The 17099-nt window shown below is 43.1% G+C and overlaps 1 protein-coding gene across 1 annotated transcript in view; it reads right to left on the bottom strand.

The window, feature by feature from the left end:
• Positions 1–17099, bottom strand: part of LOC133043053 (uncharacterized) — a 285837-nt gene that overhangs the window by 65000 nt on the left and 203738 nt on the right. Inside the window, 11 exon segments of the mRNA XM_061123943.1 lie at positions 994–1132; positions 2709–2846; positions 3350–3442; positions 3710–3802; positions 4246–4383; positions 4951–4983; positions 5237–5551; positions 5638–5679; positions 10991–11305; positions 12381–12695; positions 12771–12863. Coding sequence (XP_060979926.1) covers positions 994–1132; positions 2709–2846; positions 3350–3442; positions 3710–3802; positions 4246–4383; positions 4951–4983; positions 5237–5551; positions 5638–5679; positions 10991–11305; positions 12381–12695; positions 12771–12863 — 1714 coding nt within the window.

The raw sequence follows: 17099 nt of genomic DNA on the forward strand, positions 1-17099 counted from the left end.
ATAGATGCTTTCAAAGAAGCCCATTGGTCTGAAATTCTTCATCTAAGAGATCAGTTATATCAGAGCCATCCATCCACATCTCTGAAACATAAACAGACAACTGTTCCTGATCTTTCTGTCTACATCCATTCTTCTGGAGCCCCTCTGCCTAGGTCTCCACTTTTGCCCTCTTGTCCCACCTGAATATAGGGTGTGGGTGAGCATCAATTTGCCCTCCATCAACTTGAAGATATATATAAGCTGATAAAATTCACTTAGAAGGAGAGATATTGGAGAGACAAGAAATAGCAGCATCCTGAAGAAACAGTAGGAAGAGATGGAGGGGAAAGGAAGGATTTATGAGGATTGGATAATCAACTAGACATGGGAGAAGAGCAAAGAGGTATCTGTATCCACTTAAGGAATGAATGAGAGATGAAAAAGGAAGATGTAGCTGTGTACAGTTAGATTTTGAACTGGCCTGTGAACATTTAGGCAGGATAAGGAAAGTGGTATCCATTCTCTCCTACCAGCCAACCTTCCACTTTGAAATTCGTCTGGTGCCCAAGAACAGGTTACAAATAGGTGATATGACATCTCAGGGAGAGCATCCAGGAAAATTCAGAATTGGGTTTTTTCCCATGAGTTCATCTTGTTAGGAAGGAGTGTGTGAATGTAGACCAAGTTTACATCCTTTTCTAAATAAGAGTGACCTGGAGCATTTGTGAGTTGGGGTAAAATCATACCCTCATAAGCCTCTAAGACAGGTGAGAGAGCAGGTCAGCTCAATCATCTTGCATTTACTGTGAGGAAAATGGTGTTTGAGGACCAATTCTCTAAAAGTATTTGATGTGGAACTTGCTAAATTACCAACACAGCAAAAAGTTACTTTATTCAGAATATTTCATTTTGAGCAATTTCCATATAAAACAGTTACAGGTCAGCACTACTCTACTGAAATACAGACAATTAGAATATATGAGGCTTCATCTCGTATTAATACAAGATCATGGGAATGTCACTGGGGATGTTCCCAGGACACTGAGTTCAACGTCATCATACCCAGGGTCCCCTTTCTTCCTCTGGAGCAGCCAGGGACTCTCTCCTCCTTCCCCAGGATCAGTCACCTCTCTGGAGAAGTTCAGAGAAGGGGCTGAAATAGTAAAGAGAAGTTTGATTAGAACTGAGACAAGGGGATGGGACAGAGCCCTGTGGTGGAAGTGAGTCAAGCAAGTGGTGATGACAAAGTATCCCTGGGACCCAGGTGTGAGCAGGGAGGCTCAGGCAATTTCACATGCGTAACAGAGAGGATGGATCCCAGCTGTCCTCTCAGATCCAGTTCATGTGGTCTCTGGGGCCTCAGCTCATGTGGAAATCCTGCATCACAGGAGATTTGTGCTCACACATGAGATCTTGGAAGACCTGCTTCCAGGCTACACAGTACCAAGGAGATGCCCAACAACAGGACAAATCATAAAAAGGAATTTAAATGTTCTCCTTTCACAGGTGATAGATGCAAAGTCACAATAAGAGGGAGTCTGGAGACAGGAACAATCTGAATTCCTCACTCACGACACAAGTTTGCTCTTAATTGACTTGACCTCTGATCCCAAATGTTCACAAATAGTATCACAGGTGCAGCCACAGATGGCTCTCCCCAGAGACTACCCAGGCCCTCAAATGGAGAAATATTCTTTTCTAGTGAATGAGTGTCTTCTCCTGGCTACTGAAATAACTGGAGCAAATTAGAGCTTAACTGATCACAAATGCTGAGTCTATGATCCACCACCATGTTATATGTTCAGGTCACCGTATATCATAGACTTTGTACTTGTTGATGTTAACATATAAACAGAGCTCATCTTAAATTATAAAAATACTTCACCCAATTCAATACTGCAATATATTTTTTTAAATCACTATCTTTCATGTATCAGTTCAGTTCAGCCACTCAGTTGTGTCTGACTCTTGCCATTGAATGGACTGCAGCACTCCAGGCTTCCCTGTCCATCACCAACTCCTGGAGCTTACTCAAACTCAGGTCAGTGTTTGCCATCCAACCATCTCATCCTCTGTTGGTCCCTTCTCCTCCTTCCCTCAATCTTTCCCAGCATCAGGGTCTTTTCAAATGAGTCAGTTCTTCGCATCAGGTGGCAAAAATATTGGAGTTTCAGCTTCAGCATCAGTCCTTCCAATGAATACTCAGGACTGATTTCCTTTAGGGTGGACTGGTTTGATCTCCTTACAGTCCAAGGGACTCTCAAGAGTCTTCTCCAACACCACAGTTCCAAATCATCATTCTTTGGTACCTAGCTTTCTTTATAAATATGCTCAATTAATCAATAAGTTTCTCTTTTGGCCATGACACAATGCTTGTGGGATCTTAGTTCTTTGACCAGGATTGGACCTGGGCCGTAGCAGTAAAAGTACAGAGTCCAAACCACTGGACCACCAGGAAATTCCATAATCTATAAATCTTAATACAAGTATATCACATATAAAATGGTAAGTTTATGTCACATTATGGAGACATAAATGTCAAAAGTAGAGTTATTCCTCACTCCTTGCAAGGAGTCTAACAGCATTAAAGATGGCATATGGTCAAGATGATGCTATCAAATGTATGAGATTACTTATATTTTAAATATCTAGGGAGGCTGGGCATTGAGGAACACAAATTCACCCTTCCCAGATAGAAAGATTGCAGGAAATCAGCTGACCCCACTCACCTTTCTGAGAAGACCTCACCCCATCCTCCTTCTCTGGGGGCAGTTTCTCCTCTCTCCCCTGAGAGGCAGGAGGAGCCCCAGGCACTGGTACCTCTTCAGCATCATCGTAATTTTCAGCAGGGACATCAGTCCTCTGATCTGGGGGTTCCAAGAGCAGACAAGGGGGTCTGATGAAACCACAAGTGGGTTGGTCTGGGAAACATCTAAAATCCCTTATGATCTAGAGTTTCTGCGTTGCTAAATAGAGGCAACAGTTACTTCTTGTTTCAAAAGATTTTTTCTCTAAGACCATGTTTCATTTTGATGTACCCATAAACCAAAACATGATTTTATATATCTTAACATTTCCTGATGTAAACTACATATCTCAAAGCAACTCTTACACCATTGAACATTACTAAAGTACTTTGACAAATTGTGCTTTACAGATGTTATTTTTTAAAACACTGTGTGCCTGTTGTGATTCTGGACACAGAGAGCCCAGCCCCAATGTGAGACATCACAGAACAGCCAGAGAAGAAGGCCGAACCCTATCTGGACACAAGGAATGCCTCTGGTCCATCAAAGGAAGACTGTTCCCCTTGCATCTCATCTCTATGAGGGAAACTCTGCTCCCCAAAGCCCAGCCAAGGTGGGTTCACCTCCATTACTTGGTGCAAATCTGTAGTCACTGTACTCCTCACCGTCCCTGGTGTAATATGGCAGTTTATCCACTGAGTCATCTGACAGGAAGCCTAATGTGGAGACAAACATCACACAACACACAGAATGACCATCCCCAACCCACAGGACCTGTGTTAAGGCTGAGAAGGGACAGGCCTGGCTCCTGCAGTGTAGATGGAGGCTGGGGGCTCACAGGGCTCGAGAGGCCATCCTACCACTTTAGAGGGCTGCCTCTGTGAGCCTGGGGCACATGTGGGGTCTGTGGGTAATGAGAAGACCCGCACAACCAGTGAAGGGTGACAACCAGAGGTCCCAGGAAGGCAGGCAGAGACACCCACCTGGGCTACCAAGAAGACCCTCCTTCTGAGTCACAAAGTCATCGAGCTCCTCATACACAGCTTCAGCAAGAGCATCTTCATAGCTGGATAAGGCTGAGAGATCCCCCAGCAGGTCAGAGATGCTACCCAGACATCCCCATCCAGCAGGGTAAGAGACCCCCAGCATGTCAGAGATGCCACCCCAGACACCCCGATCCAGTTGGCCCACCCTTCTTCTTCCCAGTGCTCACACAGGGCTGCCAGGACCTCAGCATCATTTCCCACCCCATGCACCATGTCAGCACCTTCTCCCCTCATCTGACCTGAATCCACAACTCAGCCCCAACTTGTCTGGTCTCAAAGGAGAGGCCATGACTTTATGAGAGTTCACACCCTAGTCCAAAGAACCTCTGTATATTCAGCCCTTAGAGCGCAGCATGGAGAACATGGAGTTCTGCAGCTCAGAACAGAGACCTGGCCTGGTTCCCCTCATCACACCTGCCCCATCTCCTGCCTGCACACATGCTCCCTGGTCCCCAGGTAACCCTGCAGCCCACCTCTGCGCTCTGCTCTCCATCTGAGCAGCTGAGTCACCAGGATGACGAGGACCAGGAAGAGAAGGGCTCCCAGGATGAGGCAGAGGACCCCAGGCAGGGAGAAGATGCCAGGGAGAGGATTTAAGGCTGGTCTGGTCCCTAAGGAGAACAAGGGAAGAGGGTTAGAACAGGTCCTGGGCACAGAGAAACCCCTCTACCAGAATTTCCAGGAGCTCCGGATGATGGTGTCCCAGCCTCAGACATTGACCAGCTCCACAGGGTCTCATCCTGAGATGAGTTAACTCCACTCCGGCCAGTGTGGCTCCAAGGCAGAGCTGGGGATTGTAGGGAGCTGCCCTGCTGAGACAGTCTCTGATGACCCAGCTCATTCCTTCTTGGGCTTCAGGAGACAGAGCATCAAACAGTTCTGGGACCCGCACCTCACTGATGAGGAGCAACACTGAGGGGCAGGTGGGAGATACTTAGATTCTGCAATATGGAAACCAAACCCACTTGGACCACCAGGCGTGAGAACATTTGACCCTGGGAACCAAGGCAGGGGATTTCCCCAAAGTAATGCCCTGGCTCCTCCCCACCAGCCATGGGCTCCTCCCCACCAGCCACAGGCTGGTCAGGCTCTTTCCTCTCCTGAGTTGTCAGAGAGCCCACAGAACAGGTCCCCAGAATCTGAGTATTCTCCCCTGCCCGTAGGTGGAGGCACAGTACCTGCTGTAGTCAGGGGCAATGTTGACCTTGCACCTAAAGAGAAAAACAGCAGTTTGGAGCAGGGTGATTGGCCAGATGCAGGGCATCCCAATTTTCCCTCCTGAGCCTGAAATCACCCCTCAGTCTCCACAACACCAGTGTCTAGTCCTCCCAGCTCCCCAGACCTAGATCAGAGCCCCAGCACCCGGACAGTCTCTGAACACAAACTCCCCACCACGCCCGGTGCAGCCCACTGCCCCTGTGCTGCCCCAGCTCACCCAGGGCCGACCCCGAGCCCCCCACTCACCAGAGCACCTCACACCAGCATCCTCCTCGTGCTTGCAGTCACTCTGCCCCCAGGGATCCGCAGCACAGTCCCACAGGGAGGACTCCCGGCCCCCGCACCGCACCTCGTCCAGCCAGATGCTCCCGTTTCCAGGGCCAAACGCCGCGGCCCGCACGGCTTCCAGGGCCGGGCCACAGCCCAGCTGCTGACACACCACCTCGGCCTCTGCCAGGCTCCAGGAGTCATCGCACACGGTGCCCCAGGAGCCGCTGTGCCAGACCTCCACCCGCCCTGAGCACTCGCTGTCTCCTCCCCTGAGCCGGAGCTTCTCTCTGTCTGAAAAGGCAGCAGCCCCTCCTGTGACTCCCCTGGGGGGAGGAAGGAGCCCCTGGGAGCCTGGGGAGGGGGCGGGGCTGACGTACCTGTGCAGGGGGCAGCAGCTGGACAGCTCTTGGGTCTTCTTCCTGCAAACAACGAACAAAAGACTGAAAAATATATATAAAAGAATTGAAGCTGACAGAAATAAATACAAATTCAAAACAACAACAACAACACACACACACAAAACATAAGGGTAAATAGTACCTGTCATAAGTATCAAAATATGCATATTCTTTCCAGATCATCCTATCAAACCTCCTACCCACTCTTTGCAGAGAACCTCTGAGAAAATGATGGCAGGACCTCTGTGAGGGGGTTGCTCATTTTCATGGTCAAAGACTTGGCCACCTCTCAGTTCACGGGGTTTAATTGTAGGGGAAATATCATCAATAAAAGGTCTAACAGTTTAATGCCCTCTTTGGTCTTCAAATGGAAAAGACAAAGAGATGAACAAAGACAGGCAAGGAATGGAGTGAGCCTCTGCTTTTGAAATATCTCTCGCCACATTCTTAGCTGTGGGTATGTGTATGTGGAGGGGGAGGGAAGGAGAGAAACAGAGAGAAATGTGGAAGGAAGTAAGGTGCAATAGTTTGACTATTTGTCACCCTCCCCAACATTTATTTATTTCACTCAACATTTACTGTCAAAATCTCTATTCCCAATGTAACAGTATTTAGTGGTGGAGCCTTCTCAAACTCTTCTGAAAACAGAAGAAAGAAACACTTCCAAATTCACTTTATGAGGCCAACATTATTCTGATACCAAAGCCAGATAAGGAAACCATGAGAAAAGAAAATTATGGACTAATACTCTAATAAATGTAAGTGCAAAAATCCTCAACAAAATATTAGAAAACTGAATTTGACAATACGTTAAAAGAATCATACACCATGATCTAGTGATATTTGTTCCAAGGATGCAAGGATAGTTCAACATTCACAAATTAATTAATGTGATACACCAAATAAACAAAGTGAAGGTAAAAATCGTATCCTCAAAGGATGCAGAAAAAGTGACAAATTCAACATCCATTTATGGTAAAAATAATTTTACCAAGTAGGTTTAGAAGGATTGTATCTCAGCATAATTAAGGCCATGTAAGAAGTTCACAGTTAACATCATACTTGACAGTAAAAAAACCAAAAGCTTTTCCTCTGAAATCAGACACAAGACAAAAACGCCTAGTTTCACCACTTTTATTCAACTTAGTTTTGGTAGTCCTATCCAGATCCATCAGGCAATAAAAAGAAAATCAATGCATCCAAATCTGAAAAGAAGAGGCAAAATTGACACTATTTCCAGACTGAAAAATGAAAGTGTTAGTCGCTCACTTGTGTCTGTCTCTTTGTGACTCCAAGGACTATAGCCCACCAGGCTCCTCTGTCCATGGGATTCTCCAGACAAGAATACTGGAATGGTGTATATGTACCACAGCTTCCTTATCCATTTGTCTGCTAATGGGCATCTAGGTTGCTTCCATGTCCTGGCTGGATGCATGAGACTAGTGCTTGGGCCTGGTGCACTGGGAAGACCCAGAGGGATCGGGTGGAGAGGGAGGTGAGAGGGGGGATCGGGATGGGGAATACATGTAAATCCATGACTGATTCATGTCAATGTATGACAAAAACCACTACAATATTGTAAAGTAATTAGCCTCCAACTAATAAAAATAAATGAAAAAAAAAAAAAAAGAATACTGGAGTGGGCTGCCATTTCCTCCTCCAGGGACTCTTCCCGACCCAGGAATCAAACCCGAGTCTCTTGCATTGCAGACAGATTCTTTACCATACAAGTCATGAGGAAAGAAACTCCCTTACTTGATATTATATGTAAAAAACACTGAAGACTTCATCAAAAATATGAGAATTAATACACTCAGTAAAGTTATAGAATGAAAAATTTATATACAAAAATCAGCTGCATTTCTATACACTAACAACAAACTGCCATAAGGAGAAACTGAGAAAACAATTCTATTTACATTTGCATGAAAAATGGATAAAAAGCCTAGGAATAAATTTAACCAAGGAGGTGAAAGACCGGTACACTGAAAACTATGACACTGATGAAAGATACTGAAGAAGACTCAAATAAATGGAAAGATATTCTGTGCTCATGGGTTGGAAAATCTAATGTTATTAACATGCCCTTACTACCCAAAGCAATTTACAAATTCACTGCAATCCAAATAAAAATTCCAATGGAAATTTTCACAGATAAAGAACAAACAATTCTAAAATTTGCATGGAACCACAAAAGATGCTGAACACCAAAGCAATCATGAGAATGAATAACAAAGCTAGAGGTGTCATGCTTCCTGATTTCACACTATATTACAAAGCTATATTAATCAAAACAGTATGTTGTTGGGATAAAAATGTACACAGAGATCAATGGAACAGAATAGACAGTCTGTAAATAAACCCACATTTCTATGGTAAATTAACTTTTGACAAAGAAGCCAAGAATATACAGTGGGAAAAGGACAGTGTTTTCAGTAAATGGCATGGGGAAAACTGGACAGCCACATGCAAAAGAATGAAACTGGACCACTATCTTACACCATTCACAAAAATTAACTCAAAATAGATTAAAGACTTGATCACAAGTCCTGAAGCCATAAAATTGCTACAGAAAATAAAATCCTTGATGTCATTCTTTGTGATGATTTTTTGGATTTGACACCAAAAGCAAAGGGAACAAGAGTTAAAACAAGCAGTTGGGACCACATAAATCTAAAAAGCTTCTGCCCAAATAAGGAAACCATCAATAAAATGAAAAAGCAACCTGTGGAATTGGAGAAAATATTACATACTATATTTCTGGTTAGGACTATTAGCCAAAGTACACAAGTAACTCATACAACTCAGTAGCAAAACACAATCTGATTTTTAGAAAATGGGCAGAGAACCTGAATAGACATTTTTTTAAAGAATACATACAACTTGCCAATAGGTACATGAAAATGTGCTCAACACTACTAATCATCAGAAGATAGAAATCAAAACCACAATGAGATATCACCTCATATCCTCTAGAAAGGCTTTTATGAAAAAGAAGAAATAACAGGAGTTGGGGAGAATGTGAAGAGACAGGAAAGCTTTTGAACAGTTAGAGGGAATGTAAGTTGATGCAGCCATTATGGAAAGTTGAGGTGCATCAAAAGCTAAAAATAGAACTGCCATATGATTTAGTAATTTCAATTTGGGGTATTTATGTGAAGAAAACAAAAACACTAACTTGAAAACACAATGTTCACTGCAGCAACATATGTTCAGTTGCTAGGTTGTGTCTGACTCTTTGCAACCCGATAGACTGCAGCACACCAGGCTCCTCTGTCCTTCACTATCTCCCAAAGTTTGCTCAAATTCATGTCCACTGAACTGGTGATGCTATCTAACTATCTCATTCCCTGGGGCCCCTTTCTCCTTTTGCCTTCAGTCTTTCCCAGCATCAGGGTCTTTTCCAATGAGTCAGTTCTTCTCATCAAGTGGCGAAAGTGCTGGAGCTTCAGCTTCAGCATCAGTCCTTCCAAAGAATATTCAGGGTTGATTTCCTTTAGGGTTGATTGGTTTGATCTCCTTGCTGCGCAAAGGACTCCCAATTCAATTGTGGTGTCCAAGAATCACAATTCAAAATTATCAACTCTTTAGAATTCAGCTTGTTTATAATCCAACTCTTACATCCATACATGACCAATGGAAAAAACATGGCTTTGACCATATGGACCTTTGTCAGCAAAGTGATGTCTCTAGTTAATACTCTGTCTAGGTTTGTCATAGCTTTCCTTCCAAGGAGCAAGCCTCTTTTAATCTCATAGCTGAAAACAGCATTGGCAGTGATTTTGGAGTCCAAGAAAAGAAAATCTGTCACTGTTTCCAATTTTTCCCCTTTTATTTGCCATGAAGTGATGGGGCCAGATGTCATGATCTTAGTTTTTAGAATGTTGAGCTTTAAGCCAGCTTTTTCACTCTCCTCTTTCACCATCAACAAGAGGCTCTTCAATTCCTCTTCACTTTCTGCCATTAGAGTGGTATCATCTGCATATCTGAGGTTGTTGATATTTCTCACAGCAATCTTGATTCCATCTTGTGATTCTTCCAGCAGGCATTTCCCATGGTGTACCCTGCATATAAGTTAAATATACAGGGTGACAATATACAACCTTAATGAACTCCTTTCCCAATTTGGAACCAGTCGGTTGTTTCATGTCCAGTTCTAACTGATGCTTCTTGAGCTGCATACAGGTTTCTCAGGAGGCAGGTAATGTGGTCTGATATTCTCATCTCTTTAAGAATTTTCCACAGTTCGTTGAGATCCACATGGTCAAAGACTTTAGTGTAGTCAGTGAAGCACATGTTTTCCGGAATTCTCTTGCTTACTCTATGATCCAACAAATGTTGGCAATTTGATCTCTGGTTCCTCTGCCTTTTTGAAATCCAGCTTGTACATCTTGGAAGTTCCCAGTTCTCTTACTGCTGAAGCCTAGCTTGAAAGACTTTAAGCATAACCTTGCTAGCATGTGAAATGAGCACAATTGTGGGGTAGTTTGAACATGCTTTGGCATTGCCCTTCTTTGAGATTGGGATGAAAACTGACCTTCTCCTGTCCTATGGCCACTGCTGAATTTTCCAAATTTGCTGACATATTGGCCACAGCACTTTAATAGTATCATCTTTTAGTATTTTATAGCAATATTTACAAGAGCCAAGCAATGTAAGTCTTCACTGATGGATGAATGAATAAAGAAAATGTAATGCAGATATATATCCACCCATAAAAAAAGAAGAAAATTTTGCCAGTTTCAACAACATGGATGGACCTTGAGAGCATTATGCTAAGTGAAACAAATCAGACACAGAAAGAAAAACAACATATGATCTCATTTATATGTGTAATCTTAAAGCAAAAAGCAAGTTCAGAGATGCTGAGTAGTTTGTGGCTGCCAGAGGTGGGGGATTTGGTGTGAGCAAAGGTAGTCAGAAGATATAAACATGAGTTACAAAATTAATAAGTGTAGAGCATGGTGACCATAGTGAATACCATATTGTCTATTTGAAAGGTGGTGAGAAAATACATCTTAAACATTCTTATCATATAAAAAATATTTAGCTACATATATGGTGATGGATATAACTAAAGACTTATTGCAGTGACCATATATCAATATACAAAAATACATAACCATTATGTTGCAATGGCAAACAATATAAAGTTATATCAATTATATCAAAAATTTTTAATAAAGCAAGCTTGAAACGTGGATCAAATTAGCTCCATCCAAACTTCATTTTATAAATTCAATTGAAGCACATCACTTAGATTTTAAAATATTAAATCTCACTAATAACACCCTACAGCGTTGGGACAGACACAGAAACAGATATGAGTCACCTGCACATGAGATGTAGGCTTCCTCCTTTGGAGAGCATGAACTGTATTTCCATGGGTCAGAAGGACACTGCCAGAGAGAGGTATCTGTTTTCCGACACTGGATTAAATCTACCCACCGGGGTCTAGAACCTTCCCTGAGACCAACAGACGTGTTGAGACTTCCACTGTCCCCACAGCCAAGCTGTCTGCAGATGATGGACACGGTGACCTCATCCATGGGGCTGTGGCAGACACTGCCCCAGGTCCCGTTGTAGAAAACTTCCAGCCACCCAGCACACTCCTGGTCCTCGCTCACCATCCTGAGGGCCAGGAACTCTAAGATGGAAATGGAGAAGACAGGACACAGTGAGCACTGCACTCAGTGCTCCGGGTTTTCCTCTCTCCCCAAAATTGTGAACATTCATCTGTAACCCAGCTGAGGAAGTAAATCCACTAGATGACCAGAGTGAAACTTGTCTCTTTTCTATCCAACTTTGTCCATTTGTGTCTGTCTTTCTAAATATTTCTACCACCATGATGTGTGGATAAGAACTGAGAGGAAGACCAGCCTGGACACCTGCAGGGAGAGGGAGCTGACTCCTGCTTCCTGACAAAACGTCTAAAAGAGTGTGTGAAAAGGATGTGATGTGGACAGTGTGGAGGCAAATAGAATAATGGACCTGTGACTGTTTCCTTATCTGGCAAAGGGGACTTTTGATTAAGGTAAGGACCTTGGGATGGTGAGATTAACCTGAAATATGGTGGATTAACCACCTGAGCACATTCTTAGACTCACTATCCTTTAAAGTGGAATACTTTTCCTCATTCTGGCTAGAGGGACATGTGAATATGGATAATGGTTAGAGAGGTGGAGCGTTGCTGGTCTGATGGTGAACAGAATGGGGTTATGAGTGAAGGAAGGCAGGCGGTTTCTAGAAGCTTGAAAAGACAGGAAACAGAATCATTCCCAGAGGCTCAGAAGTGATGTGGCCCTGCTGAAACCTTGATCCCAGTCCAGTGAGATCCCTGCTGGACATCTAAGCTACAGAAGTGTAAGGGAATAAATATGTTGTTTTAAACCATTGACTATGTGGCAATTTGTTACAGAACAAACAAAAACTAGCACCGCGGCTTTAAGACTTCTCTTATGTACCAGAAGGATGAGCCCTGATTTCAAGAAAAACTGTGAGAAAAGGCTCTGCCAGGGAACACTATTGAGAAGAGAGGACCAGATCGTCAGCTGCTGCCAGAGGAAATGAAAGCACCTCGTCTTCACGTCTGCTGGAAGGACAGGCTCGATGGGAGGAAGCCTCCTTCTCTGGTCCTTTCAGGATCTCTCCCTCGGGGCTCAGACGCCCGTCCTTCAGAGCCCCACCCCTCCCCCAGCCTGTGGACAGTGCGCAGTGCAGACCTGAGCAGATGACCCCCGCGTCCTCCTTGTGTCTGCAGTCGTGACTCCCCCAGCCTCGGGAAGGGCACCTCCACACATGGGACTCATTTCCTGTGCAGTTCAGGTCGTCCAGCCAGATGGGCCCTGATCCTGCCCCGAAGTGAGCTGACCCCGTGGCACTGAGGGCGTCTCCACAGCCCAGCTGTCTGCACACCACGCGAGCATCATCCAGGTCCCAGCCGTCATCACAGATGGTGCCCCAGGAGCCCTGGTCAAGGATCTCCACTCTCCCGGCGCAGGGACCGCCCCCGTCCACCAGGCGGAGCTGTCTGCTGTCTGAGGAGACAGAAATGGGACAATGGGGCGGTGACAGGGGAATGAGAAGGGTCTTCTGTCCTGTGGGACCCTCACCTGAGCAGTAGGGGGCGCTCTCCTCTGAAGCTGCAGAGCCTGCTGGTTCAGACACGGAGTCGTTGCACTTGGGCAGCACCTGGGTCTGATTTCCTGAAGAAACAGCAATGATTAGAGGGTTGGGAGGGTTGAACAACAGGAAACTCAGTTAAACCAAATAATTTTTAGGAGAGGGGGTGGATTTGGGGGAAAATGGATACATGTATATGTATGTCTGAGTCCCTGCTGTTCACCTGCAACTATAGTAACACTGTTAATCTGCTATACCCCAATACAAAGTAAAAATTTCAAAAGAAAAAACAAAAACAAATAATGACCTAGTGATGGAGCTGAGATGAAAACTGCAACATATCAGTAAAGTTATCATAATCTTAGTGCTTCCTTTCTCTATGAAGAGCCCTGGTACTGACAAGGCCACAATTCCTGTTTTAAGCCAAGCTTTGCCTTAAGAATGGATTTAAATAAATTGGTCTGTCCTTAAATCTATCCCTTAAATAGAATAAGCAAAACAAGATCCTTTCTGAAGGATTTGTATAATTTTTTATCTACAATGTTTGTGTTTTAAAAAACATGTATACAAAAGAGATCTCATGGAAAACCAAGAGGAAAAAGAAACATTAAAAAATTTCCCGGGGTATTTGGCTCTTAGAGTTACCTAAAGGAGATCAGTCCTGGGTGTTCATTGGAAGGACTGATGCTGAAGCTGAAACTCCAATACTTCAGCCACCTCATGCGAAGAGTTGACTCATTGGAAAAGACCCTGATGCTGGGGAGGATTGGGGGCAGGAGGTGAAGGGGATGACAGAGGATGAGATGGCTGGATGGCATCACTGACTCGATGGGCATGAGTCTGAGTAAACTCTGGGAGTTTGTGATGGACAGGGAGGCCTGGTGTGCTGCGATTCATGGGGTCACAAAGAGTCGGACACGACTGAGTGACTGAACTCAACTGAACAGAGAATTTATTTTATTTTTATTAATTTTTATTTGAGTATAATTGCTTTACAATGTTGGGGTAGCTTCTGCTATACAGCAAATTTAGTAGGTTATAAATATATACACAGGCTTCCTAGGTGACTCCATGGTAAAGAATCAACCTGCCAAACAGGAGACTGGGGTTCCATCCCTGGATTAGGAAGATCCCCTGGAGAAAAAAATGGCAAGCCCCCCCCCCTAGTATTCTTGCCTGGGAAATACTATGGACAAAGGATCATGGCAGGCTGCAGTCCAAAGGGTTACAAAAGAGTTGGACACAACTCAGCAACTAAACAATAGCAACCACACACACACACACACACACACACACACACACATATATATATGTACATCCCCTCTTTCTTGAATTTACTTCCTATTTAGGTCACCACAGAACACTGAGTAGTGTTCCCTGTGCTGTACAATAGGTTATTATGTGTGCGTGCATGCTAAGTCACTTCAATCATGTCTGACTCTGTGACACTGTGTATTGTAGCCCGTCAGGCTCCATGTCTATGGGATTCTCCAGGCAATATCTATTTTATACTTAGTATCAATAGTGTAGGGCTTTTGAGTCTGGTGGCTCATACAGTAAAGAATCCGCCTGCAATGCGGGAGACCTGGGTTTGATCCTTGGGTTGGGAAGATCCCCTGGAGAAGGGCATGGCAACCCACTCCACTATTCTTTCCTGGAGAATCCCCACGGACAGAGGAGCCTGGAGGGCTACAGTCCATGGGGTCGCAAAGAGCTGGACATGACTGAGGGACTAAGCACAAAGCATAGCACATCAATAGTATGTATATGCCAATCTCAACATCCCAATTCATCCCACTCTTCATTTCCCCTCTTAGTATCCATATATTTGTTATCTTTGTGGCGTTTCTATTTCTGCTTTGCATTAGGTTCATCTCTACCATTTTACTAGATTGCACATATAAGCACTGTTATACAATGTTTGTTTTTCTCTTTCTGATTTACTTCACTTTACATGACAATCTGCAAGTCTATCCATGTCTCTGCAAGTGACACAACTTTTTTTTCCTGTTTATGGCTGAGTAATATTCCACTTTATATATGTATCATGTCTTCTCTATCCATTCCTCCTGTGAGGGACATTTAGGTTGCTTCTGTGTCCTGACTGTTGTAAATAGTGCTGCAGTGAACATCAGGATGAATGTGTCTTTTTGAATGATGATTTTCTCCAGGTATATGGCCAGGAGTGGGATTGCTGAGTCATACGATAGCTCTACTTTTAGTTTTTTGAGGAACCTCCATACTGTTCTCCATAGTAGTTGTATCAATTTACATATCCATATGTAGGAGGAGTCCCTTTTCTGTGCATTCTCTCCAGCATTTATTGTTTGTAGATTTTTTAATATCAGACCTTCTGACTGGTGTGAAGTAATACCTGACTATAGTTTTTATTTACATCTCTTTAATATTTAGTGATGTTGAACATCTTTTCATGCATTTGTTAGCCATCTGTATGTCTGGGAAAATGTCTATTTATGTCTTTTTCCCAGTTTTTCATTGGGTTGTTTGGTTTGCTGATACTGAGTTGTTTGTGTATTTTGAAGATTAATCCCTTGTCAGTTGCTTCATTTGCAAATATTTTCTCCCATTCTGAAAGTTGTATTTTTGTTCTGTTTATGGCTTCCTTTACTATGCAAAAGCTTTCAAGTTTAATTAGGCCCTACTTGTTTATTTTTGTTTTTATTTTCCTTACTCTAGGAGGTTGGTCAAAAAAGATCTTGCTGCAATTAATGTCAAACCTATGTGTTCTACCTATGTTTTCCTCTTAGAGTTTTATAGTCTGACAGAGAATTTAAATAGCCATGATTAAAGTTCTCAAAGAATTAATTAACACAATGTGTATCTTGGCAGAGAAATGATAACTAAAACAAATGAAAACTCTAGACCTGTAAAAGTTAATAGCTGAATTAGGAACTAGAGAATGTGTGTATCAGCACATTAGATCAACATAAAGAAGAAACAGTAAAATTCAAGATCAGAGGATAAATATTCCTCTATTTAGAAATGCTGGTCATATGGTAAGTGCCTGTTTAATAATACTATATAACAAAATTTCCCCCAAACATAGCAGTTGAAAGTAATTTTTTTTTTTAATTTTGCTCATGATTTCCTGGGTCAGTAATTTGGGGAAGATTCAACTTGGCAGTTCTACCTTTGGGGTTTCTCATGTGGTTACACTTAGATGTCATCTGGAACTGACATCTCTAAAGGTTTGACAGAACTGTGGTTATGTAAGGAAATTCCCTGAAGTATTTTGTTGTAGTTGTTGGGAGGGAGGGATAAAGGAGCATCATGTCTGCAACTTAATACAGAAAGATTTTACACACTAAGGGAAAAATGGGGCAAGGGGGACCAAGAAGGAGAGAGAGGGAAAGCTAGAGCGAGAGAGATAGAGAGAGAAAAATAGAGTGAGAGAGAGGGGGGAAATAAAGAAAGAAGAATTAAAGGAAAATACTAACCTAACATTTGGGGAACCCAGGTGACATTCAGAGAGAATTTATTCCTAGAAATCCTTTTCTAAAGGAAACACTAATAACATCAATGACTAACTAATACTAATACTAACACTAATAACATACTCCCCAGGTCAGTAGGTGCCCAGTAGGCTACTGGATATCAGTGAAGAAATAACTCCAGAAAGAATCAAGAGACAGAGCCAAAGGAAAAAAAAAAAAAAAAAAAAACACCCAGTAATGGATGTGACTAGTGATGGAAGCAAGGTCTGATGCTGTAAAGAAAAATATTGCACAGGAACCAGGAATATTAGGCCCATGAATCAGGCAATTTGGAAGTGATCAAACAGGAGATGACAAGAGTGAACATCAACATTTTAGCAATCAGTGAACTAAAATGGACTGGAATGAGTGAATTTAACTCTGATGACCATTATCTACTACTGTGGGCAAGAATCCCTCACAAGAAACAGAGAAGCCATCATAAGCAACAAAAGAGTCTAAAAAGCAGTACTTGGATGCAATCTCAAAAATGACAGAATGATCTCTGTTCATTTCCAAGGCAAACCATTCAATATCACGGTAATCCCAGTCTATGTCCCAACCAGTACTGCTGAAGAAGCTGAAGTTGAATGGTTCTATGAAGCACCTACGAGACTCTCTAGAACTAACAACAACAAAAAAAGATGTCCTTTTCATTACAGGGGACTGGAAGGCAAAAGTAGGAAGTCAAGAAACACCTGGAGTAACAGGCAAATTAGCCCTGGAGTACAGAATGAAGCAGGACAAAGGCTAACAGAGTTTTGTCAAGAGAACGCATCGGTCATAGCAAACACCCTCTTCCAACAACACAGGAGAAGACTCTAC

This window comes from Dama dama, chromosome 22 (assembly GCF_033118175.1).
Source record: "Dama dama isolate Ldn47 chromosome 22, ASM3311817v1, whole genome shotgun sequence".
Lineage (NCBI taxonomy): Eukaryota > Metazoa > Chordata > Mammalia > Artiodactyla > Cervidae > Dama > Dama dama.